Source organism: Poecilia reticulata, linkage group LG11 (assembly GCF_000633615.1).
Source record: "Poecilia reticulata strain Guanapo linkage group LG11, Guppy_female_1.0+MT, whole genome shotgun sequence".
Taxonomy (NCBI): Eukaryota; Metazoa; Chordata; class Actinopteri; order Cyprinodontiformes; family Poeciliidae; genus Poecilia; species Poecilia reticulata.
Genome location: NC_024341.1, coordinates 21,265,913 through 21,293,465, shown reverse-complemented (window position 1 = coordinate 21,293,465; position 27,553 = coordinate 21,265,913). Strand labels below are relative to the sequence as shown.

General features: G+C 39.5%; 1 protein-coding gene across 1 annotated transcript in view; it reads left to right on the top strand.

Moving 5' to 3' along the window:
- efna3a (ephrin-A3a) overlaps nucleotides 1-27,216 on the top strand; it is a 91,045-nt gene extending 63,829 nt beyond the window's left edge. Inside the window, exons 2-5 of the mRNA XM_008422499.2 lie at nucleotides 9,857-10,158; nucleotides 11,003-11,068; nucleotides 14,425-14,502; nucleotides 23,156-27,216. Of these exons, the coding sequence (XP_008420721.1) occupies nucleotides 9,857-10,158; nucleotides 11,003-11,068; nucleotides 14,425-14,502; nucleotides 23,156-23,274 (565 nt within the window). The 3' untranslated portion in view covers nucleotides 23,275-27,216. The remainder of the gene's footprint in view (nucleotides 1-9,856; nucleotides 10,159-11,002; nucleotides 11,069-14,424; nucleotides 14,503-23,155) is intronic.
- Nucleotides 27,217-27,553: the final 337 nt, after the last annotated feature.

Sequence of the window (27,553 nt, the reverse complement as noted above, 5' to 3'; positions counted from 1 at the left end):
TCCAAAAATATCAACAGCTTATATAAGAAAATGGATCCATCTTCTATGCTAAAAATAGAAATAAGACGACGGTAAATGACTGCAAACGTGCTTGAAGATATTTATTGTTACAAACTCACTTTTTCTGACAGTCATGTAACATTTTGCAGCTCTAAACTGTGTGACTGTGGCTCTGTGGGTAAAGTAGTGGTTTTGCAATCGGAAGGTTGAAGGTTCGATTCCTCCTGCCACATGTCAATGTACCTTTGGGCACTAAACCCCAAATTTGGTGTATAAATGTGTGAGCGTTTGTGAGTGAATGTGACTGTAGTGTAAAGCTCTTTGAGTGGGCAATAAAGATTGGATAAAGCGCTATATAAGTTCAGTCCATTTTACCATAAACAGACCCCTGACCTTTGACCTTCTTGCTTTATTAAGGTGTTCACGGTGCCCGCCATGCGGCCTGGATTCACGTTTTGTTTTTCAAATTTACTGTTTTTGCTTCCTTGTTAGTTTTTCTATTATTGTTGTTATTTATTAGTGACAGATATTTCTTTGTTCCATAATTAGTTTTTGTTTTGATAAATAAAACCAATGCATAGAAAGAGTAAATCAGGCGGTGAAGTGGCCACTAACCCACTAGATTAGTGGATAAACTGCAATTCTTCTAAATTTAATTCAGAGTTCAAAACAATTTCCAGGCTGCAGTGAGGAATCATGTTTCTGCTCAAGTGTTGGAAAAATTAACATGTTGATTTTTTTTTTTGTTTTCTCAAAAACTTTCCCCCCTCAAATTAATGCTATACATTAAAACTAGTGAATGTTAGATGAAAACTGATAACTAAACGATTAATTAAACTTTTATCTGTTTAGATTATATTTCATGTATTTTGTACAGATTAAAGTGTCCACTCATCCCCTTGCTTGTAAAATGCGTATTAGGTTCTTTTTAACATTTTGATGATGTGAGCTGCCTCACGTCTCATTACTGTACAGTTTGCTGGTGAAAACTGCTATTCCACCCATAAACCCGCAGTGGGATCAGGATCAAACAATGCTACACAGATTCTCTTTGCAAACATCCCTGCTGCGATAAAAGCAAATATAAAACGCCATCTGTCCTCTGGTGGATTTATCTATGCAGCAAGTCGAGCTGGAGGAGAGCCAATGTTTAAATTTTAACTGTATTTTTGTCTGATATTTAAACTTACTATGTGCAAGTCTAGTAAGTAAACAACATCATAAAGTGCATGTATTATTAAAAAAGAGATGCCAGTTCATATTCCCTTCGAGTAAAGCTGACAGTAACTCATATTGCCTTGCAAGTGATCAAATCTGAGGATGAAGATGCTGAAGTCTCGTTATTATGTTGATCGAGTTTCATTATTTTCACGACTGCAACTCAAACAAACACATGAAGTCGTCTGTTTAATCAACGCTCTATTTGTATGTTCGATTTTCATTTTTCGGTGACGAGAAGCAAAAGCTGAAGGCGGAATTTCATTTATCTGGCAGACGTCAAACAGTTTCTGTATCTTGATTTTGAAAAGTGAAGATGCATTGTTTTGTTTACCTTTTCTAAACAAGTCTGATTACTCGATTATTAATCATCAGGATAATTGATTACAACAATTAACCACAGCCTTAGCGAAAATTGCTTACCAGCTAATGGCTCAAAAATATGTAAATAGTTTAAATAGATTTGAAGGTTAGTAAATCTGAGTCATTTATGAAAAAACAGTCAGTTTTATGCGTGGTGCTGATGGGGATGCAAAGATCTCTAAAACTTAGACATTTTTGAAGTGATGCTGAAGGAAAAAGTCGCAAAGCGGCTGAACCACACAGAGGAAGACGTTGCTTTAATTTCCACTTTCAGCTATCGAGGCGGCATGAACCATCCGTAACTCTCCCACCTCGCTCCCATAAGAGGGGAACTCACAGATAAGACACCGGACTGATAACATCCAGCAATGGTCAGGGTGGGACTGCAGCTCCGACTGGTTATTGTTTTATTTATGAAGCTGTTTCAGCTGATCTTTGTTGGCACACCGAGTAAATGTCATGACCAGACAGCTTCTCACAAATGTATTAATTACAGAACGATTCTTCGTCTGAAAGCTTCGGCATTTCAACACGTCTCAGCTCCGCTAATGTCTGCAAGCAGTTTGTGGAGTTTAATCTAAAATCCCAGCAATTAAACAATAAGTCCACGATTATTTCAGTGGCTCGGAAAAGTTTTCATACTTCACACTTGACTGTTTCACATTTTTATCACTTAAGGAAGGACGATATTCAATTTAATTCACTGGGATTTAATGTAGTAGACCAACACTTGTTTCACTCAGAAGTGGAAAGAAATGCTGCACGGTTTTCAAATGCTTTAAAAAACCTGACATCTGCGGCTTGTTTATGTATTCATGTTGACACTTTGTAAAACCAACTCCTTTAAGTCTCCTCCAGCATTTAGAGTCTTTTTTATGCTCATTACTCTTTTCAAAATAGCTCAACTTAATCAGATTTAGTTGAGAGCATCTCTCTCTCTAAGCCTCACTTTTCTTGCTTCAGATTCTCAGTTGAATTAGGAGGATGAGCTCCAGTCTCATTCTCTGTTTTCTGTCAGGATCGCCCTGTAAACTCCACGCATCAACTCCAATGATCCTCCCTGTCTCTCCCGAAGAAAGCATCCCCACAGCATGCTGCTGCCACCCCCGTGTCTCACCATGGGGATGATGAGCTCATCGTGATGTTCAGTGTCAATACTTCTTTCTCCCCGGTTCTTTACTTTCATGCCTCAGGTTGTAATTCTGACGTAAAGCTTTAAGGAGCAGCAGAAAAACTGTCTGCGTCTCGGGTAAGGCCTGTCAGAGAACAGAAATCGATAAATTTCTGTCGAAGTAATTGGTTAGTAAAAGGACAACTCTGTCAAGGTGTCCTTGACTCACAATTACTTAAGCAGACATCCAGGCTCACATGGGGTCAAACTGATGCTTTATTGCTCAGAACCTCGTCGCAGTTACTGGTATTGTTAAAAATCCATTACAAAGTGTCCTTATAATAAAACTGAACCTAAACGTATAGAACCCCCCTCTCTCCCCCCCCCACAAAAACAAAGAGAGATGGAAGACATGTGGAGGAAATCTTTAAATATATATAAAAAAGGTCCATCGGTTTTTGTGAGACCAGAGTGGCTGAAAGGTTATGAAAGAGAGCAATGGACGTCTCCCTGCGGTTTAATAGCGACAGAGGAGGGATGCAGCGTCGGCCTCTTCCCACTAACTTGCTCAGCACTCGTTTCTTTCTCCGTCCTCCATTTTGGATCGAAGCGTCGTAAACTGGCCCGTTAATTGCAGCGTTAACTCAATCAGGGATGACTCACCGGAGATGGAGCTTGTGTGCACGTGCAGGTTTTGTCTCCGTCTTTTTGGACGCATGGTGCCCGAGTAATGAGCTGCTGAGGTAGAGAGAAAAAACAGCAGAGTGTTGCTTGTCCGACTTGATTGTAAGCATCTTAGCGGGGGTAAGCAGAGGCCTGGCGAGAGGCATTTGAGCTGCAGCGGTTTGTAAAGCCGTGGTTTATCCTCCTGATGAGGCTGATGTTGATTACCCTGGGGAGGGCCTTTCGTAAGGTCATTGGTGATGTTGTCCAGCTGACCTCATCACTACTGAGAGGAACATCTTGCAACACTGCGTCTTGTGGGAATGCCGCAGAAGCATACCTGCAGGATTTTTACATTTAACAGACTCTCCTAATTTATTATGGCAAGCATAATGGAAATAGATCAAAACAAATTACCCTGATAATTAATTATAGATTAGTTTGGCAATAAAGTCCTATTTGTGTTATGTAATTTGTTGTTTATAAAAACCGTTTTCATATTTGCTCTGAAGACGTGGAAGCATGAAAAGCAGCAGGGGAACCAAAATCCGTTTCTGCAACAGCTTCCATCTAGCATTAGTGGGGATTTATTTTAGCCCAGACTTCTTTGCAGAATTTTTTATACTTTAGACTTAATTATTTATTTATTTTTTAAATCAAATTTAAATCTAAACGTTGTGAAGTCTTCAGAGATGGACGTGCCGGTGCTTCAGATCATTGTTCTGCTGCAGCGTTACCCATTAAGTTTTATGGTTGCAAACTGTCCTTTAGGCTTTTTCATGGCAGAGAGCAGAAATAAGGATTTTATCAACTGCATGAAGCCATTCTGGACCCCGAGCTGCAAAACAAATGGCTCAAACTAAAACACTATGTTCTGACATGATATTAGTTTTACATCAGACGTGACAGGACAAGCATCTTTTGTCTCATCGGTCAACAGAATATTTTCACAAAAGTCTTGGGGGTGATCAAGATGCTCCATGTTTTCTACTTTTGCATTTTGCAAACTCTGACCTTATTGTTGCCCTGTTGTTAGACGTTGTTCTGGGTTCTTTTGTGACCTCCTGGGTGAATCTTTGATATGTCTGGTCATCCATTCACTCTCGGGGAAACTTCTACATTGTTTTATGTTTTCTCCATTGTGGATTGTTGGATTCACAAACCCTTAGAAATGATACTAGCAGTTTTATTACTCATGTATCTAAATTTCTTTAATCAGTTTATGATGTATTGCTTTTTGAGATCTATTTGATTATGTCTTAGATAAGTAAAATACTAAAATAATTGGTGTTTAGCATGAACATGTGCTTTCAAATTCTTCCTTTTCACATTTAGATCATTCAGTTGTGGTCTATATAAAGTGGAACTGCAATGCGTTGCTCTCAGTTCCTCGTTATTGTAGCTGCACATGCGTCTCTTTTACTCCTGTCCTGAGGTGCATCTGAAAGCAACTTGTTTTGGTTTGGTCCTTTTAAATGAAACTAAGGCATTTAACACCCGGCCCCCTCCCCAGAGCGTTCCACTTCACCGTGTTCGGCACATTTCTTACTTTGATAGTAATGAAATGAAATGACATCAGAGTCATATAGCACTTTCAAACCCTTTGAAGGTTTAGCAGGAGAGATACAACTATTTAACGGGGAAGAAGAAGAGAAAATGGCAAAAGAACAGAAACAACATGAACAAATTAAAAAACATATGACCAATGCAGAATATAACGAAAGTTAGGCTGCACCGGGAGAGACTAAATTTAACTTTTCTACACTCCTAAAGACTCCAAGTACACAAAATCTACTATTTAAGGGGTAAAAAAGTAGATTTTGCATGATATGTTTTCTTTAACATCTCTGTTATAACCTAGAAATGAATAGAGTGGAGAAACGTATTTATTTTAAAAATAAGAAGTTATCACAATCAGTGCCACTGGCAATTTATTTACATGTCCAGTACTGCTTACTACTGGCATCCATAAAAAGGTGAATATATACATGTATAAAGCTCTGGAAAAACTTAAGAGACCACTAAAAATGATCAGTTTCTCTGATTTTACTCTTTATAGGTTTATGTTTGAATAAAATGAACATCGTTCTTTTATTTTATGAACTACTGACAGCATGTCTCTGAAATTCCAAGCAAAAATGTTGTATTTATTAACAGAAATTGAGAAACGGTCAAAATAGTGAAGCAGATGCAACGTTTTCAGACCTCAAATAACAAAAAGAAAACAAGAAATATTCATTTAGAAGCAGCAACACTGATGTTTTAACTCAGAAATCAACATTTGGTGGAACAACCAGGAGGTTTTCAGTGGGGTTCACTGCAGTGAACTTTTCATTATTTACATAGACAGACAGATAATATTTCTATGGCAGTCTTTTAGCACAAAACTCTGGAACTGGAGAGACGTTGATCGCTGTAACAATTAATTGTGATTAGACCTTGCTGCGTCTTCAGAATGTTCAGGCTTAGTTTTCATTACATTTATTTAATGCAGTCGCTCCAAATATTCTGTTAGCAGTACGAGTGCCTCCTACTGTATCCCGACCTCGCCGCTGTTATTTATTGCTGTCTGTATTCTCCAAAGACTCCCTTCTGTGCATATGTGTAAGGTATAGTGGTGCTATCTTTGTCTCATCCTCTTGTCCTCTTCACTTACTCCACCTCTCCCCCTGCTCTTTCACTCCACCCCCTGCAAGCCGCCTCCCCCCTCCCCCGGCAGTCTTCACCAGCCTGTGCAGCCTTTACTAACTAGCTGCTCGCTCCCACTCGCAGAGAAATGATGATGAGACAGCAAAAATCACAGCAGAGACAATGCAGGGCGGAAAGAGGAGGAAAGTGAAAGAGCTGCAGGAAGAAAAAAAAAAAGGAAGAAAGAGAGCTATAGGTCTCTTTAAGGCTCTTTTACCATGTGTGTTCATTCCAGGGAAGCATTATGTCTCTTTCTGGATCTTCCAGTCCTTTTTCGTGGCTCTTTATTGTCATTGTCATTCAGTGCATTTTTCCCCTTCTCTTCTCCTCATCCTATCTTAACTTATTAAGTCTGGCTCGCCCCTCCCTCTCTTTACTTTTCTTCTCCTGTCTGCTGTTCATTTCTCTCTACCCGGCAACCTTTTTGTCTTGTGCCACTAAGTGGACGGCTTATATAACGTAAAACACCTGAGGGGGGACTCCTCTCTTCCTCTCACCCACACACTCTACACCATTTCTCTCCATCTTCTGCTCTTGCTTTCTTCTCTCGTCTGGCTCGCCTCCTGTTTCTTTTCTCCCCGTTTCGCTCTGGTGCTGATTATGCTTGAAACAAACGGCTCTTCCGCAGTTGAGGTTTGGTTAATGAGTTAAAGCAGGTTTGGGTCGTGATGCTTTAGCTGCATCACAATTTTGAAAAAGCTGCTCCCGTCACGCCGTCCTTGTGGCTTAAGTTTCTTTTCATTTGGATGCCAAAGACGGTGAGAACTTTTATACAGTTTTAATAAGCACCAAGTATTGCTGCCCCTCCCCCACATGTTGCCGCAAGCTGTCAGTCAGCTGTGTAAGCTGAAAACATGACGGACACTTTTTTTTTCCCTTGGGAAGAATCTTCAACATAAACACACTTTCTGCACAGAAAGCTTTTGGTTTTGCAGTCTTTATGTTCTGTTTATTAGTTGGTCTGTTCCCTTTAGAGTTAATTATGTAGTTTGAATGTGCTAAATTTTTTAGAGGGTTCAATAAAATGTAACTTTGTAAAACTAAAATCTTTAGTTGTTTTTTCATGTCCTGAACTGTAGATATTTGTCCCAGAAATGATGCAAATACTTTAAACATCTTTGTAGAAAATACGTCTTACATGCCAAAGTATATTCTTATGCTACATGTGGTAACATTTCCAAAGTTTTTTCTTTTTTTAGTTGGACTAAAATTTACTAAAGCTCAGTTTACCCCTTTACCATTTTCATATTTTAGTATCTATATGTCTCTATGACCCATAGTATTGTAACAGTGATGGGAATTGGTGGTGTTGACAGTGGTGCTGTTTTAGTTCACTAGTCCTTTATTTCATCTTAGCTGTTCAGTTAAAAATACATTTGGATCTATTGGTTCTCAGATCTTTTATATTTCTAGCTACATTTTTTGTGAATTGGTTTCACATAATTTCAGAACCCTGAAACATGACATTCAGGGTAATGTATGGAGCTCTGTGGGAGGGAAAACTATCCTCTCTTCAAAGTGCTTTTAATAAGTTGTGAGACTGATTGATTTATGAACGTTAATATAAGCTAATGTGGTTTTAACCTCATTAAAATGTGCAAATGAGCCACTTTGGTAGCCTCTCCTGTACAATTAGCATTTTTCTGGTGTCTTTATTTGCAAATCTCAAGAACTGCTTTTTAATACCTAACTGGCACTTGTAGGTATCACAGAAATAAGCATTTTTATTTTTCAGAAGCCATAAACCCTCCTCGGGTAGTTTCAACACTACCATCCTCTAGGATAATAACTTTCTCTTACTTTTTACACAACACTTAACTCCCTCTAACTTTTGATACACATCTCATCCCTCACCCCTCATCCCCCCATCTCCTCCACTGTATCCCCCGCCAGCCCAGTCTCACTAAAATATAGTCCCGGCAAAGCATGGCTGCGTCGTCTCTTCCTGCAACGCTGTAAGACAAAAGTCTGTCATCTCACATCTGCAGCAACGGGGACAGAAAGTACAGATAAGATTGATGGCCAGAAAAAGAAGAGGAAGCCATTAAAAAGTAGATAAACATCTGCCTCGGCATGTGGGTAAATGAATAAAAGGGTAAAAATCTAGAAACAAAAGGTGCAATTGTAGTATGCTCGATAGTGAGACACAAAGAGAGAAAAGATGAGCTTTATGCCGTTCCTGCCGTTATTTATTTATTTTTTAAATTGAACAATCAAAACTGTGGAGGCCTAAACGTGTAATGAGTCTGGCACCGCTGTAAGAAGCCCGATGATGGATCGTTATGACTGTGTAAGTGCTGCTATAGGAACAAAACAGATGATGTGTGTGGAGGAGAAGATAACCAAGAGATAAATATTGTTGCATAGGAAAGCATGGAGACGTTGGACCTTATGTTCAGCACAATATCTCCACCTAATGGTAGAAAGGAGTCATTACAGTTAGTTAGAGCAGGTTACACATCACGGCAGCCGAGGACAATTCCCATCTCATCAGCTCACCTGCAGGAGCCTTTGTAATGATTTCTACTCTGTCTAATTACAGAATGTGTAATTTACATAATAGGTGTACTCAGTTTTACACACAGTGTAGGTAACAGCAGTCACAGCACCCTCGCAGCTGTTCAGCGAGGAGCTTAAAGTCATCTGAGGGGCTTATGTTACCATCACATCTGCTTGACCACAGAGAGGCTGCGCCTGCCTGCGAACGGAAGCTCATCCGTTCGTAACGGCTCCCTGAGGAACGAGCTCCATGATGGGCACAACGTGCAGACCGGTTCCCCTGCATCCAGAACATACATCGCCCCTGACAGGATCTCCTTCTACCTCAATGACACAAACGTGCTCAGGGCAGGTGTTAACAGCCTGGAGGGCAGATTATCATTCCCAGCATGATCCTCGGCCCTCGCCAGGATGCAATAAGTGAGGAAACGTGTTTTCACACGTGGAGAGTCCAAACTGCACTCGTGCACCATGTTAATAGCCTCTATTGTTTATGGATGCTGATGTGAAGATGGTAGTCCTGCTTTACTGCTACATACATTTGAAAATCTGATTTTTTATTTACATTTTTTGTGTAATCATAGTATTTATTTATCAGCTTGTTTGTGTTTTTTTAAAAATAGAATCGTGAAGTTATGGTGTTTTAACACTTGATAGGGGACCAAAATTGCAACACTTGTTGCATTTTCAGCCGCTGTAGTTTGCTTTCACCCTGCACTGTAGCTGTATGATAAAATTGTGCAAATTAGAATTACAAGAATAAATTTGCTTGACGGAAACACCAATTTTGTAAACTAAAAGTGAAGTTTTCCGATAGAAAGTCATGCAAAACTGCAATGGAAACACTTTTTGCACCACACGAGTTCTGTGATGAGCAACTGGATGTTATTACCAAAAGATGAAAAAAGACAGTGAAAAGTGATAGGAGCCTGATGGCCTTGTATGGTTTTAATTACTTATCATGAGAAAAAACTTTTTCGTGATCTTAATTAATGGAAACTCTGCAGTTGTGAAATTGTGTTTTCCCAACATTAGTGGAACATTAACAAAGTTTTGCACACATTTGTACTGGAAATTGAGCTATTGTCAAACGAAAACCTATTCACCCTCCTCGCCTGTGGTGGCGCTGTCGATTGCACATCCACGACTCCCCAAACAAACTGGAGTTTGATTAAAGCAGACTAAGCAGGAGTGGTGTGAATGCGGCCTCGGACATTTTGTCATTTTCCAGGAAAACGTTCTTCTGAAATGCATAATGAATTTTCATTAGCTGCAGCTTCTCATCCTGATCCATGTCTGTATTTTAATTTCCAGGCTTCGGAGAGAGGGATACACCGTGCAAGTCAGCGTCAACGACTACCTGGACATCTACTGCCCGCACTACAACACCAGCCAGCGTGGGACCCTGGAGCGCGTGGTGGCTGAGCAGTACATCCTCTACATGGTGAACTACCGGGGCTACTACACCTGCAACCCCCAGATGGGGGTCAAACGCTGGGAGTGCAACCGGCCCCACGCGCCGCATACGCCCATCAAGTTCTCTGAGAAGTTCCAGCGGTACAGCGCCTTCTCGCTGGGCTACGAGTTCACCGTGGGCCAGGAGTACTACTACATCTGTGAGTCACCGGCTCATTGTGATGGATGGAAAAGGCCTGAGGGTGCTGCACATCCAATATTGTGATCTGAGGCCGTAATTTAGAGCGTCTCTTCGCCCACGTGTATTGATGCCGTGTGGGTTTTGATAATAGATTGTCGAAGTTTAGCTGAGGACATTGAGTTTCCTGGTGCTGCAGTTTATATAGTTTGTGTGCTGAACCTTGACATTTGTCAGATTTTGTCTCCTTAGAACCACAACTTCAATTTATTTTAGTGGGAATTTATGTGCTAGATCATCACAAGAAGTGCAGAATTGTGAAGTGGGAGGAAGATAATAGATAAATGTTCTGTTACAGCTGAATACAGCTGAAGTTCAGGATAACCTGCCACCATTTGCATGTGAGTGTGAATGGGCGAATGACTATTCTATGTCGTAGTCAGTAAACAGAGTGCGGTTGTGTGTAATTTAATATCAGTATAATTACAGCTGCTGTTTGAAGACCTCTGGGGTTTGATAAAGACATTAATGGATAAAACAGCATCATGAAAACAAAAACAAACTTACCAGGCAGCCCCAGGATAAAGTTGTGGAGAAGTTAATTGCAGGATTGCATTATGAAACAAAACAAAAGCTCTGAAGGGCACTATTCAATCCATCATCTGAAGATGAAGAGTGTGGCACAACTGCAAATCTACCAAGACATGACCGTCCACCCAAGCTGAAAGGTGGAACAAGGATTTACCAGGGAACCAGCCAGTAGGACCGTGGTAACTCTGGAGCAGCTATGGACAGGGCCGTAAGAACGATGTGGCCTGCAGAGGGCACAAAGTTGACATTTTATGTACGTTTCTTCTCTGTTTTAGCCACACCCATCCACCACCACGGCCACAGCTGCCTGAGACTGAGGGTCTTCGTCTGCTGCTCCACTGGTGAGACGACTCTACTCGTGTCTGTTTTTTTGTTCCACAAACAGAGTAGCAAAGGGACGGAGAGCTGCAGACAGAGAACGAAATAAAGAAGATCTAAGAGTTGTGTCTCAGGCAGAGGGAGAGCGTGAGGCTCGTCTGGTTTTGATGATGCAGTTTTCTCCCTCAAAGCAGCTCTTTGAGCATGGCAGCCTGATGTTATTCTCTGTCTCTGTGCTATTACAGTAATGCTCCATCTCATTCTGTGACTGACATGCTCTCGTGAAGATCTACAAAAGACGTAGAGAGAAGGAAAAAAAAAACACATTCAACTGTGAGATTCAGATCTCTGCCCTCCCCTCCGTCTGTCACTCCCCTTCCTCAGCTTTCTTCTTGACCACCCCTCCACCTATCTCCCCGTCTCTCTTTCTTCCTCTCTGATCCCTGCTGCTCTGTATAGTGTGTGTGTTATTTTTACCCTGGTAGTCTGCGTTCTCCCCTGCAGGCCTTTGATCAGGCAGCGTGGTACAGAAAGCCCCCCTCCGCCCCCTCCTCTCCTCTAACCTTGTCAGCACTAATACATCCCACTCTGAGGCCAGTGTCATTCCCCATGTACAGATCACCTTAACACACCCCAGTGTCGCTGCCAATCTGTTGATGCACCTCCATTTGCATCTGTGTTGTTGTGCTGAAGCGTTCGAGGGCGTTTCATGTCTGCCTGCACATTTCTGCCGTCAATTTGTCTGATGTGTGCACATGCATTGAAGGGTTCATGACATCCTGTCATTTTTACAGCTCGCTATCAGAAGTGTTATTGACTTCAGCTGCCCTTCGTTCTCTTTTGTCGCCTGCTTTAACCCCGACAGAACGAGGCTTCAAGATGAGAGAGAGGGGAGAATAATGATGACTTGGCTAATACAAAGCGTTGCTTCTGTCTGTGCATCATCAACAGGAAACAAGTCACAGGGAAAAGAGGGAAAAACAATTTTTATTTCTAAGTCCTACATAGTAGGACGTGATATGCTGGACACATTTAATTGAATTAACTTCCTCAAATAGCAGCAGCAGGATAGAACAAAACCATGTTCATGTTTTTCTTGCGCAAAATCATTCTTAGATAATGATATTTTAGTCTCCTTTGCTCTGTTCTGCCTATTTTGAGCTGATTTCAGAATTAGATGTTTTAGGGACTTTTGTAACTTTACATAAGCTGCAGCTGGTCACGCTCCCCAACTCTGCGTTAACACTCACATGTGAAAATGGCTGCAAACAGATGCCCAATTATACAACCATGCATCTTTGAAAAGCAGAAGTAGAGCCTCCTGCTCAACCAACAAGAATGAAGCAAGTAGTTTCTGAATGATAAACCAACAGCAAAACACTTGTCTTTTCCAGCAGCCATTGTACAGTGAGTACAGTGGTAGAACCAACTGAACAATCATGCAGGAGATCTGTTGGAGTTGCTAGGTGATGCGCTGGGCTTTGCTGTAGTTGCTAGGTGATGGGCCGTTTTTAATCCAATTCATTTTCCAGACGCCAAAAACAATGGTGACGTTTAGCAAATGGCCTAAACAAGAAAATAATTTTAATGCTGTTGTTTAAATTTTTACAGCGAAAAAATATAAAATCTAATACTTTTTTTTTTCTTCCTCAGTTCAATACCAGAGTTTCTGCAGTGTCTTGTAGAGTCCTAAATATATGCAGACTTTCCACATTACATCTTAAATACAGTTAGTTATGTCAAATATTTGTGTGTGCTGAATTACTTGCTTCATCAGTGTTTTTATCTGCTTCTGAAACTGGCTTTTGAGTGTTAAAGAAAAGAAACTCAAATGTTCTGGTTACATAATTCACACTCGGCTCTTTTGTTGTGGCATAGTTGACGTTTAACACGCTGACTAAACCTCATCAGCAGTTACGAGGCTCACCGTATGAGCAGAAAATGGCCTTTAAACACTGCCAGTGTTTAAAGACATAATTGTAATTTGACAAAGCTTTATTTACTTTGCTTATAGTATTTAGCAGGTGAAATATTATTCAATATTTATTAAGGGAAGCTTAAATTTTACATGTAGCGCAGGTCTTAAATTAAAGTTATAATTAATTCTTTGAAAGGACGTCTGGTGTTTGGAAAGTTTGTTGTAGGGTTTGCTGCTGTGTTTTGAACATTGTGTTTTTTATGACCTATTTGCAGTCAGACTTCAGCTGCTGGACAGATGTCTTCACATTAGACTGTTGTATTCAAAAGAGTTCACAAGTGTTTTATTTTTAGAGAAAAGAGCCTTTCTTTAACTACTCTAAACTATCAACACCCGCTAAAGGGGGTATTTTGTATTTCCCAGGCATATGATATAATTCTATACCACAATCAAGTAACTCTGTGACCTCCAGTTGTTATGAAAATGCTGTACATATCAAAAACAACTTGCAATAAATCTGACACCTTGAAATTGGGCTCTGTCTCTTTAAGAACCTCCTACTCTTTCTGACACTCAGTTATAATGTTACTCCATGCCCACTGATGCTGTTTACATTCGTTCTTTGGAGCTTTGTAGTTCATATGAGTGAATTACTGTGCAGTTCCACCGGTGTTTGCTGGTTGCTGCTGCCGCTAGTCTGGAGGAGCTCAGTGGGGAAGGTCTTCACCTTCAGAGGTTTTGTTAGCTGAGAAACAGCCCAGCATACATTTAAGCTTGGTTATTTCTTAGCCAAGTTGTGGCAACCTGCAACGATTTCAGCTGAAATATTCTTACATTTCCATCATCTTTGTGGATTAAAGGCTTTCCATCATTTACAGTCAGCACTGCTTCTGCTCAGTTTTCCTTGGTGTACCCCACTGCCTGAGTCACTGCTTTATTATCACAAACTGCCTTCCTTGATTTCTAGTTTCTCGTCAGAATTATAGACGTTGCTGTGCAAAGTAAAGCATACTGCTGCTATTTTTGTCCCTGCGTACGCCGGTACACTTGTACTGCTGCTCTCTGTTAATCCATTCATGCCCACATTAGCAAACCCACATGTCATCCATTCAAAAAGCAAACTGGATTTAATTCCAAGTCTAGACAAACAGTCAAAGTAATGATTTTTGTCCTGCACTGCCTAAATAAATTCTTTAAATCCTCCAGGCGCAGTCTGGATTTACCGTCCACAATTTCTTAACTGTTTCTCCAATCCACTTTAACTCCACCAAGCTGACCGATTAACGTGCGCAGATTGATCATGCTGCAAATCTCACTTTTCCCTTTCTCTCTGTGTGTGTGTGCGTGTGTGTGCGTGTGTGTGCGTGTGTATGTGTGTGCATGTCTCTCCCATAATTGTTTTCTCCTCCGTTTTTCTTTTCCCTTCTCTCTCCATCTGTCTGTCTCTGCTGCGTTCCTCAGCCTCTCAGGCAGATGACGACTCCAGTCAAACTTCTCCCGACTACACAGTCAGGCCGAACATCAAAATACACAACATTGGTAAGTGGCTAGTCGACACAAAAACGAGAAAAGAAAATCCATACTGGCAGGTTGATACCCATCTCAGTTTGTGGAAAAATGTTGAGTTGTTGTTTATTTTCTTTTTTGTGATTTGCTGAAGACGATCCATGAAAACATTAGTCTTTTTTTTTTTTTTTTTTTTTTTTTACAACTGCAAGAGCTTAGAGCTGGACTGCAACTCCTTACTCATCTTTTCCAACATTGCTTCCATAAAACCTCTAAAATAAATGGAGTCAGATTCCTGCAGATATTTAAAATACTTGAAAATGCTCCTATTATTTAATGGTGTTTTTTTTATATGCTTTTAGTGGTGGAACATCTTCCTGAATTTGTTTTTTGGGCTATTTAGGTCTTTTGATTTGCACACATTTTAATTAGAGGCTTTCGATATGGATGGTTGGCTCTCCACTCAGGGCACCATTCTGCCAGGGGGCACCTGAGCACTTACTGAGTTTTATGTTGCTCATGTCCAGTCAGTCGAGTATGCGGCGCTCATTTGAGACTGGAGACACAGCAGTGAAGATTTCTACAAGACAACAGAAATGAAAGATTTTTACATCAAATGAAGGAAATGATGAGCATCCTCTTCGTGAAACTGTCATGTCTTCGGTTAGAGGCTTCTTTCAATTTGTTGTATTACAGACTGCTTCAGGAGATCCTTTCTGCCCACAGCCATCATCTACAATAACTTTTCAATTAAATAAGCTACAACAATATTTAATTTCCCTTTGGGGTCAATAGCGTATTTTTGAATTGAAATTTTAATTACCGATTTATATTTTAAACAAAATTGAAAAGCGATATCTTATTCATGAATTTTTCATAACATTAAGATTTGGCTCTGAATTACAGCACTATTTTGAAAAAAAAATTTAATAATCTGAACAGTTGTTGGTAATCTTTTTCTAAAAATCTAAAATATTTAGGCTGTTCAGACTTTAGTTGGATCATTCTGGAGTGAGCAGGGATTCACACGCTGTTTTATTATTATTTTTTTAATTTTGGAGGTTGAGATAAATGTAATAAACCAGAATGCCAAAATAAATTCACCCTAAACTAAAATATTCTACCAGACTATGTTTAGCCATCTTTTTTGCACTATAGATTTAGTGGCCTAGTTCAGGTAAAGTGATGCAGAGATTATGATGGAGTGTTGTGGAAAAATTAGAGGATCATATAGGATCTTTCAGCAGCCTGACTAATATCACAAAATGTAACTGCATTTTGTTTTTCATTAGCTATGAGCATTATTACATGTCTAATTGTATTTGTTAATCAAAATGTTTCCTGATAGGTGGAAACTTTGGCTTTAGACACTTGGATTAAGTTTTTGCTTTCATTATTTGGGGTAAACAGACATTTATTGAATCAAGGTCGGATAGCGGCACAGTAAGGCTACATTTCTGGAGTTATAGCCTGCAATCAAACATTATATTGGCAATGTTAACATAATAATTGCAATAAATGATGGGACTGGACTGAGCCAAACCTCTGAAACAGAATTAGCCTCATTGCTTGACCTTATTACACTCTTCATTTATCATTGTCATTGTAAGATTAATTATTTCCTCCATCAGCTGCATTAATCCAGTCAGAATGCGACACAAAATTTCATGACCTCACATTATCTTACATGAGAACGAGCCTAATGAGCAGCACAGCCAGGCATACAGAACAATTACTTAGGGACTCTATGGAAGAAAATCTTTGCACGGTGATGCAAATGCCTCCAAAGAACCATTAAAATAAGTCGGGATGAGCTCATTGTTTGAGTCCGTCAGGCCCAAAGGCATGAAGATCGACTGAGGTTATTCCAGAAAACCATTTCAGCTGCTTTTTCTTCCTACGTACAAAAAATCCACAAAGAAAATTGAGGTCTTACAAGTAAACTAAAGGTTTGTGTTTACCTTAGGAGAGCAAATGTCAGAGAACGAGTCAGTTGTTCAGTCGAACGGTTACGTAAACCCTGTATTTTCCTTTGTCTTTTCCCATCACCACCTCAAACAAAAGCCTTTTGCTGGGAATCATTTACTACGCTTTTTTCTGGTCACTGTGGCAGTCTGTGACAAGGTCTGAGAGAATGTGACCCGCCTGAGATGGAAACCATGACCAACAGAAACCAACCAAAAAAAAAAAAAAAAGAAAGAAAGAAAAGAAAAGCTTGAGCCGAGAGAATACGAGGATTCACAGTTAAAGGGAGAATAGGAAGTCAGCGAGATAAAAGATGACAGAGAGAAATGCAGCAGTAAAGCAAAACGGACAGACGAGGAACAAAAAAACAAAACTGATAAGGGAGGTGAAGAAAAACAGAGTGTAGAGGGAAGGAAGGAACGTAGTAAAAGAGAAATTCAGTGGTGGACGACTTGCTCAGTGGTAACTCCGGCTCCAGCTTGCGTAGAATTTAATATAAAAACACACACACACAATCGCTGGCAGGAAATAATAAAATATGACAGCCTCCAGTGCTGTGATGCATTCTGCTGAATACATTTGGAGGAGGATACACATTGATGCACACGCACAGACTCTCACTCGCTTTACAACACGGCCCCCGGTGGCTCCACTGACCGCTGGACTCCCACTCTCTGATTGAGCCTCAGGTCCAGACCAGCCCACAGACTGGCTCAGCGTCAACGTTTCTCCATCGCATATGTTTGCCCTTCTGCCATCTTTTTTTTTTCTTAAATTATTATCTAACCTCCTGCGTCACATTTTCCTTATTTAACTCAGCGTTTTAAGGATAACACCGCTCTGTTTCCAGGGTACGATCTCTGCGTTCTGCCTGTATGACAATATGAGGCTTATTTTTATCAAATTATGCTAAACTAACTGGAGGAGTTTCAAACATCCCTCCAAATGGAGACGCTCAGGATGGAGTGTATGGTGGTTGCATTTTAACGCCGGTAATATGTCCCAGATTTAAAAGTTTTGGTTTAGCTTCTTTGCAGATTTTTACATGCAGAAAACCATGTGAGGGGAAAACCAACAAGTAGTTAAATGCATCCTCTGTAGAGAGAAATTTCACAGTCAGCCTAACTAACCTGGGTGAGAAAAGTAAGGGAGAACAATTAACTACTATTCAGACAGTCCGCTGTAAACATTCATCACACTTAATCAGTCGTTTCTCCAGAAACTAGGGCCGTTTGCATTCTGCATGAGAGCAGCACTTACAAATCACTTTCAGGAACAAGGCCACTATTTGTTTGCCGTCTGTCATCTTGTCTAATTTGCTCGCTGTTGGCCTATTAAAAAAGAATTTCCACATCTCTGCAATTAATGTTGCTTGGTCCAGTGCCCAGCGCAACCCACCGAAATGATTGATGAACTATGAAGTAATTGGATTTGTTATTTTACTCTGTGCAACTCAATTCTTTTGGCTTGTTTACGATGCTATTTATGAATAGTGGCAGTGTGTTATTGCTGACCATCTTACAGACCAGAAAGCAGCAGTGATTCTTTATTGTTGATTTAATTATATACAGAGTTCCTCTTACAGTTTAATCTATTTTTATCACATTGGAATTATCCCCAGGCAAACTTTTATATCAGATAAAGACAACCTGTGAGAAAAATGTCTTCAATTTTTGATGTAGTTTGTTAAGGGAAAACCAATCTACTAAATGTGTTGAATCTTGAAAGAGAAAACACAGCTCTGGAAAAAGCCCACTGAAAACTTCCTGGTTGTTCCGCCAAATATTGATTTCTGAACTCTTCCTGAGTTAAAACATTAGTATTGTTGTTTCCAAATGAATATGAACTTGTTTTCTTTGTATTATTTGAAGTCTGGAAGCACTGCATATCTTTTGTAATTTTGACCATTTTTCATTTTCTGCTAATAAATACTAAATATTTGCTTCGAATTTCAGAGGCATGTTGTCAGTAGTTCATAGGACAATGCTCATTTTTCTCCAATATAGACCTATTAAAAAGTAAAATCAGAGAAACTGATCATTTAAAGTGGTCTGTTTTTTTTTCTTTTTTAGTTCAGTTTTATTTGTCAAACTCAAGCCGAATTTCTCACATTTAGTATCAATAAATCACGTAAATAGCATCTGTATAACAACATTAAGTAGCTACTCAGGTTATCTCTGATAATAAATTATGTTTGAGGATCGTCTAAGTGTGACAAAACAAGCAGAGAAGAAGAAGTAACACTTTCACAGCTCTTGTTTTTGTTTTCCTAAAGCATCTTGTCTTTCGTCTATTCGTTCATCTGCTACAAACTTTCCACAAGCAACAAGTGGCTTGTGATTTGATGAAAATTTGCAATTTAGCTCTGTTAGCCTACTAATGTGCAGAATTTCTCAAAAAGTGTAAAAAAAAAAAAAGGATGGCATCCGTCTTTATCTGTAAACTCTGTGAACCCTGCAGTGGTGGCGCTGCGCCTCTGCTGTTGTAACAGCCAAATAATACACATGTGGTCTCTGAACTGAATAAACCAAGTGTCTAAGTGTCACAGGTTGCAATAACAATAAAATAAATAGACTGCGGTCTACGCAATGCACTGACCAAACACTCAGTCATTCTGAGAGCCTGTTTAAAATCCACAGCTTAATCAAAGTCTTTCTGAAATGAGACAATAAGCTTTTGGCTGAACTTATTGAATGTGGGTGTTATTTGAAAAAAAAAAATCTGGAATAACTGAAGGTAGTTGATTCTCAGAGATGCTGTGTATTTTATTCCCATCCAGATGTAGATGTGCGTCTCTTCATGCTGTTTGTGGCTCGCTGTAAATCCACCATTACTGCAGCGTCGTTGGCAGAAAGATTTATCCACCCAGACAACCTTTCCCCACCTATCGACGGTCCGGAGTTGATGTTTCTCATCTCACTTGGAAACGCCTCGGGGTTTTTTCTGTGGACACAGGAGCCATTCTGCCAGCCTCCCGTTGTGCTGTTGGGCCTCGCGGAGGCAAAAATGCAGCCGGAAATTGATTCCTGGATCCTAAATTTGGACCGTGGAGACAGGTGCCATACTGGAGAGCTTTGATGAGTTGCAGCAGCCCCGAGGCGTTCGGCCTCCCCCACAGTCGTCTTCAGTTGCGAGATTTCTTGAAAGATGAGGGTTTTAGACGAGATGTTTACTCTGCAGTGAGTCCAAGTTACTGGAGCCTGTAAACAAGCTTCTAAGAGCTAGTTCGGATGTTTTGTACGAACATGCTTCGACCTGTACTAATTCATAACGTATTTGGTTGTCCTTTATTACATTTTGATTGAAATCAGATCCCATTAGTACTGCAAAGGACTTAAGTTTTTGAACACAATAAGATTTGTGTTTTTAGTGGCGCTGCGTGCTTTAAGTCAGGATGTTGCTCTGGGATTTCTCTTTTACAATACCACTACACAGTGACACCTGATTAATCAATGACTAATCATTGAAGACAGATACTAGACATTTCAAAATAAATTAACTAATAACACTATTTACAATAACACAACATTTTATTAAACGTTTTACGCTTTTCAGCCACACAGTGACAACTATTTTGAAAGAATTTTTGTCTCTCTTGGACTTGCAGGCAACATTTTCTGTTGGACTTTGGTCTTGGGATTGGGAGGTCAATAGAAGAAGGCTGATTTATTGTTACTGTCAAACTATTTCTGTGTTGATTTGGCCAAATGTTTTTAGATTATTGTCTTGCAGAAAGATCCATACACAATTAATGTTCAAATATTTAAACTGCCCATTATTCCAGATGAAGTACCTGATGCCAGGTCAGGGTTTTCAGGATGTTTGGAAAGAGGCTCACCGCACCAAACAGTAAATTTGACATGCTTTTCCTGCTGTTCGTCCTATTTACCACAAACCCACCTGGTATATTTTCTACTTCAGAGCTCAGACTTTGTCTCATCTGAGCAGAGTAGAGTTCAAAAAACCTTTTATGTTGCTAGCACAGAAAAGGATCTACTTAGTTTGGTATATAGATGGATCAAATGGTTGCTATGGCGATCAGGAGACTCCAAGCTGCCACTTCTAGCTGCAGTTTTTGCAGAAATCTTTGTAGCTCCCTTAACATCTGGCTCAATTTGCAAGACTGAAGCCTTTCTTGGTGATGTTGATGACTAAGAGACGCTGGCTTCTGCATCATTTACTAAACCCCAGAACACAGTATTAACTAAAAAAATAATGCATAAAGAAAGAAGAAAATCATCAGATACATTTACTTTGAGGATAACGTTTTGACCAGAGGGCGTTGCATGTCAGGCCGTTCATCTTCTGCAGGGACCAAATGTTCTTCTGGTTCTACGGATCTACGTCACGCCTCCAGTGCATCCCTGATGTGACCTGTAGACTTCACCCGAGGCTGTGCTGCTTTGGACTCCCTGTCCAGCTTTCACATAGCGATGTCACGATAGATGATGCTGCTGTGGATTCACGTAAATATCAGCGTTGGACGTAAAGACAGACGCATGTTGTTCTTTAGGAACAAAGGAGAAATCTACGTCAAACCCATTTATCTCAGTTATCCAGGCGGCCCGGTTGTTGTTCCTCCTTATCGCTCATCATCTTGCATGTTTTTACTCGTAGACTGACAGATGCTGAAAAACTGTTTGTTTGTTTGACCTTTTATGACACCAATGTGGCAAAATTCATATTTTTGTTCTGGTTTAGATCAGCAGATATTGGATTTTTTATTATTATTATTTTTTGTTATTTTGAGTTGATACGATCAGCAATTTTATCCGTGCATTTTTCCAAGAATAAAAACTAGAACACTGGGTGAAATACAATGCTTTTTTCTTTTTTTTTAACAATTTAAAACCTTTTCTTATGTCACAGAGTATTACATAAACAGTGATTGAATAATCTTGCCTCACGTACTGTAATCGTAATTTTCCATAACAGTCGGATTATATTAAAGGTGATGATGGGATTATAATGTAGGCTATTTGTCTGTCTGTACAACTTGTTCTACTCTCTGAACACAGAGGATTTATCTGGCACAGGTATATTGATTTTATCACAGGTTGCATGTACGACATTTGATCTGACAGCGTTTGGATGCTGTCCAACGATTTATGTTGAGATCTATGGTTACCTGGGTCACAATTTCTGGGAATAACAACAACACTAGCTTTGCATTTGAAAGCAGAGCACTGCATGTTAAAGTTAACCTTAATAATTCAAGTTGTAGTTGTAGTAGTCGTATAAATACCAGCTCCTCATGTAAGTAAGTAAACCCAACAAATTAAATCTATTTTGATGGGCTTCACTAAAGCTGACATCATCTATGAGTTTACATTTGTTTTTTAAAATAAAAGATATTCGCTTTCCTTTTATAGTGCTGTGAAAGAAAAATATTACCCTCTTATTGTTTTTACTTCTTTTGCTTCAAACTGTGATTATTCACTTATCAAGGGGTTAAATCTATCCAAACCAACCTGGACCAATGTAAATAAGCAATTGCCCTCTAAACCTTACAATTGGTAACAGCAACTACCATCTAGTAATACACAGCTCTGGAAAAACTAAGAGCCCACTGAACTGAACCGCTTTGAAAACAAACCTCACTTATTCCATCAAATATTGATCCCTGGACTCTTCCTGAGTTGAAACATTATTATTCATGTTTCTAAATAAGCTTGTTTTCTTTGGATTATTTGAGGTCTGAAAGCTCTGCATCTTTTTGTTATTTTAACCATTTCTCTTCTGCAAATAAATACTAAACTTTTGCTTGGAATTTCAGAGACAAGTTGTCAGTAGTTCATAGAATAAAAGAACAATGTTGATTTTACTCAAACATATAAATATAAAGAGTAAAATCAGAGAAACTGGTTATTTTGCAGTGGTCTCTTAATTTCTTCCAGAGCTGTATGTCACATTGAATTTATTTTGACCAACTCTTTTTTTGCTGAATTGTTTCAGTTCAGCTACATTGGACGATTTTCAATAAAAAGTACTGCTAAAGCTTCTCAAACCAATTCAAGTATTGCAGATTATCTTTGATGTAAAATGTTATGCACTCTGAAACTGTGAAATGTGACAAAAAGCGAAAACATAAGTAATCATCTAAAGTAATTTTGTGTTCGGTAAGTGGTTTGTTTTTGCACGTTGTGTTGCGTTTGAAAATTGAGCAACATTTATCTCAGGTTTATCTAACGACCTGTGATGGTTTAATCAGCTCTGTCTTGTTTGTTTTCCTTATATTGTAGAGATAATGGGAAGCATTAGTTAGGAAATGAGCATGATGAGCCTGCAATCCACTTCTACTGAATATTCCTAGAAACGTTCCCCGAGCTCTTTCTCCGTCTTTCCCCTCCAGCTAATGTTCTGTTGTGTCAAATCAATGCTAAGGCCATAGTAATTTGATTTGATTGAAATCCCTCGAGGACAAAAACATCATTAGCCTGAAAAAAGTAACACATAAAAAAACACATCAAATACGACTTTGTTTTTTTAATTTACTCTCCCGCAGGGAACGGCCATATGTAGCTGATGATAATTGGTAGTTTGCTGATAATCGCTTCATGCCTCTTTCCCTGCATATGTGAAAGCCCGATTTGCATGCGTCGTTCGGCGATTTTAAATTGATTAATTTATAATACAGCAAATATTTTGTCCTGGCTTTTTTCCCCTCTGGGTTTGCTTATTTTATTTTATTACATTTTTTTCTATGCTTTTTGTTTTCCAGATGAATTTAACCCTGAAGTTCCCAAGCTGGAGAAGAGCGTGAGCGGCAGCAGCCCGTCGCGTGATCGCCTTCTCCTCACCGTGGCATCGATGCTCGTGCTGGCCGTCCTGTTGTCCTAGCGACCGTCGCAGGGAGCTTGTTGGGCCGACTTGTCCAAAGGGCTTTGTATCCCTACAAGTTTTTTTTTTGTTATTTTTTTTCCTTTTTTGAAGATGTGATAGCTAAACGAAGCAAACGAAGAAAAGTCAAAGACAAAGAAAGAAGAAGCGAGGCCTTTTTGCTGTCATTTTTACACCTGCATCACATGAAAACTACAATATTTCATGCAGGTGTGGCGACCACATGGAGATTACAACCAATATTAAGAATCCAATTTTTCTTGTGCTGCTGTCATTGGATGCAGATGAGAGATTTTTTCGTAGCATGATAGAGAACAGAAAATTTGAAGCATAACTCTCATCGGATGATGAAAGGGAAGGTTTTTGTGTTGGCTTTGAAGAAGATGACAACTTTAAACTCGAGAGTGGATTTTTTTTTCAAGGCTTTGCTGCATCAAACCGAACTTTGATGTGGTAAAAAAAAAAAAGAAAAAAAAAAGACAAGATGGACTTTGGAAACTGTAACAAGGCCTTTATATGATTAGTGAGTAATCAAAACGACTGTCATTGTCCTGGACATTGTAGAATGTTTTCATACTGGTGTGTGGTAGCTGCTGGTGATAAAAGCCCAGGGAAAAGGGTGAGAATTTATAAGAATATCCAAGGGCCTTTCAGTAATCCATTTTCTCCAGACATCAAATATGCTCTGGCTTTGTGATAGGCACAGATTCAAAGCCTGCTTTTCTTCGAAGGGTACCGAGTGCCCCTCAGAACTAGTCTTTTGTCTGCATTTCCTGCCTTCGCACTGTAACAACCCGAGAAAAATACAGACCCTGGACTAGCAATTTGACGGCACTTAGACGCACCAGATGTGGCATAGACGTGTGTTTTGTTCCGCCGCATTTACCTCCAGCAATGGGCTTAGAAAAGTTCCAGATGTCAAATCTTAAAAAAAAATAAAAAATAGACGAAAAAAAATGAGGGGGCTGGGGGGAGACTCTTTGCAGCAATCAGCACCGTTGTTCAGAAACGCCTCTAATTTGCAATTGTTCAGAAACTGTCAGCAGCAACTTGCCCTCTTTTCTCTCCCAGATTACCTGTTTTGTTTTTTTTTTTCTTTTTTTCTTCCCCTCCACTTCAGGGGCTCGCAGCCAATCAGGGCTGATAGCCACTGCAGCAGTCCCAGTTACCATGGAGACGACCCCATACAGTCGCCAAAGTGCGGCAGGTGCCTGAGGAGAAATTATGCTTAGAATCTCAATCTGTAGTCATAGAAGAATAGACCCAGTATGAGCATCCGGATCATACGGCGTATTGTGAGAGCCATTTTTATGGAAACAACAAAGTTTTGCTCCCAAGTTTTTTTAGGCAACGCTGTATGAACCATGGTGCTAGCATCACAAAGCTCTTAAACTAAAAGAATATTCTAACTGAAATGATATGAAGATATTTTCTAGATGGTATTGTTATCTCCAGAGTTATTCATACCCCTGACAGATGTAGTACTAATAGTAACTTGTTTCCTCTGACTGCAAGTAAAACTAACATAATGAAGTGGCCCAGTCAGTCTTCTGACTTGAATCTCATAGAGAATCTTTGGAGGAAACTAAAGATTAGGGTGATGGAAAGAAGGCCATCAAACCTTCATTAAGTTGGAACTCAACCCAAAGATTAATCATCAAATTACCTGTGCAAACATGCGAAAAGCTGGCAAACCTGGTACTGACGAGTTAAGTTGCAGTATCTTCTGCATCCGATCTTTTCTCATATGTAAAGAGTACTGAACTACAAGGCGCATTAAGCAAAACAAAACAGTCAGATAAGTCAGTCGATGCTCCTGACCGCGGTACCTGTAATGTAATGTAACTAAAACATTTTGACAGATCACCATGAGCGCCGTGTACCACAGAAAATCGCTTCGAGGTCAGTAAGCACAACCAGAATCAATCCATACTAATTCACTAGAGGGCGCTGTTTTACTCCAGAACAATATATATGACCCTTAGGATTAATAGGTGCACAGTCGATTTTTAAATAAATTCAAAGGCTTTTAAGTGCTCCTTTTAGTCCAGAAAATATGGCACTAATTTTCCATTTTCTATACCTTCTTATCCTTATCATTGGGCGGGGGGTTGCTGCCATCTCCAGTAGGAACTGGGCAAGCGGTGGGGTACACCAGTCCATCACTATGGCATGACTGTAGTGCCATAATTAGGACTATTACACACCCAGTGGTGACTACATCCTTTTGGGAGGTTATCTCTATCCCAAAGCCAACTGCTGATCTGATTCTTGATAGGTCGGCATGGTAACCCAGCGGCCGGTGCCAGTAGAGAAGGATACTTCTCATTTAAGTTAGCTTTGAATAGGCTTGTGACTAGCATACCTAGGATGGTCTCCTGCGTCTTATTCTTTTTTTCTTTAAGGAAAACTTTATCTAGAAATCTAGCTGGTCGCTTGGTTTCTGATGCCTGCCTATAATAAATCAGATCAGTAGCTGGATATGGTCACCTGTGATGATGAGAGTAACCACCACTGGGAGGGAAATGGTCTTAATGTTGGCACTAAAACTGCACCATACATAACAGGGCAATGGAAGCTGTGCAAGACCAGGATTTGAACCCAGGACCTTTTTGCTTTAAGGCAACAGTTAAATCAACTTTTCTACCATGCAGCCTCCTACTGCTGCTCCTGCTGCAACTACAAACCATTGTTAAAATTGTTAACCTTCTTTTTTCCAATGGTATTTTGATAAATGGGTTATGAGCTCCAAGTCTTTGGAAAACCTCCTTCCCATAACTAACCTTTAGCTTCCTAGACAGACTCTCTGTCAGATTCCACTTCATTAACATTATTCTAGTAAAAAAAAAAAATGCAAAAAGGATTTTATTGCAAACTTTAGTGTTTCATCCAGAACTCAAACTTTTGTTGCTTTCCAAGGAGAACTCACAATATGGCGGATGTGGTGATGACATCGAGGCCAATGCAACGTCTGCTCTTCGGTGTCTGAAGCTAATTGTGGCACCATCTTGATAAAAAATAATAATAATAAAAAGAAAAAGAAAATGTGTGAATGTGAAACTTATGAGAAGTTATTTTATACTGCGTAGGCAAACCTTAATCAAATTAAAATGTTGTGCGTTTTTATTTATTTACTTTTAAAATGCTCTTATTTTGACATTAAAGTGTATTTATCTACATAATTTATTAATGTGCATTCTTAGGCCTTTGCTCAATAAGCTATCGTACCATTTTTTATCATTTTTCTCAAAACTATTGGATTTGTACTGCAGTATTTTGCTTGTTTAGACAAATAGATGTAATTCAGCCGGTCACAGACAGTTCTTGGTGAATGATTAAACTATAAAGTGAGTGCAAGCATACACTCCATTAGCTGATTCTTGTGTAAAAAGATGCAGCTGATAATATTGCTGAGAAGCATGTCATAAACCAACTGGGAATGCACAGACAGAACTGGTGTCGTTTGAGCCTGCACTGTAATGTAAATTTATAAATACATGCAGGGTTCCAGAATGTGTATGAGTGTTTTAGCGTGTGTGCGTGTGTGTGTGTGGGTGTGTGTGTGCGCGTGTGTGTGTGTGTGCTTTTTTTTTTGTATGTGTGTATGTCTGCGCGCGTGGGAGTGAAAGAGAGGATGTATGTAGGTGGAACGTGTTTGTCCGCGCTTTTAAAGTACGTGGCATTTAGAAATTTTCGTACCCGTTAGCGGAGTCATTTGTAGGATCTGAATATGCAAGCGTGTCTGAGGGAGAATGCGCTTTTCAGTCATGTTGGTTTATGTTTAAAGGGTGAGGGAGGGAAGGGGCTCGAGATGCCGGCAAAAGCATTTACTTTTACTGAAGACAACCACAAGATGTGTTTACGTTTGACAACAATGAATAAACTGTAAATTAAACCAAGAATGATCAAAATGATGCCAATTAAAATCTTTTTGCAAACTTGTTTTAGAGGTTTTATTTGTCTGTCTGCATCAAACTATGTTGTCTCTGTACAAACATTATCTGACAGTGAAGTCAGCAACACTATAGCATAGAATAGAATAGAATAGAATAGAATAGAATAGAATAGACTATAAAAAGTTAATTTGGGCTGTAGTTCTTTTTATGGACTTATTTACATTAATCTCAGTTAATCCTTTTGGTTTAGAGATGACAACTTACTTTTTTTTATGCCCAATAACTTAAAGATTTCAACTTAAATCTTTAAGTTAAAGGAACTTTTTACTTTGAATGCTGCGTTCGTATCCTACGTCTGACCAACTGAATATATTGTGATCATC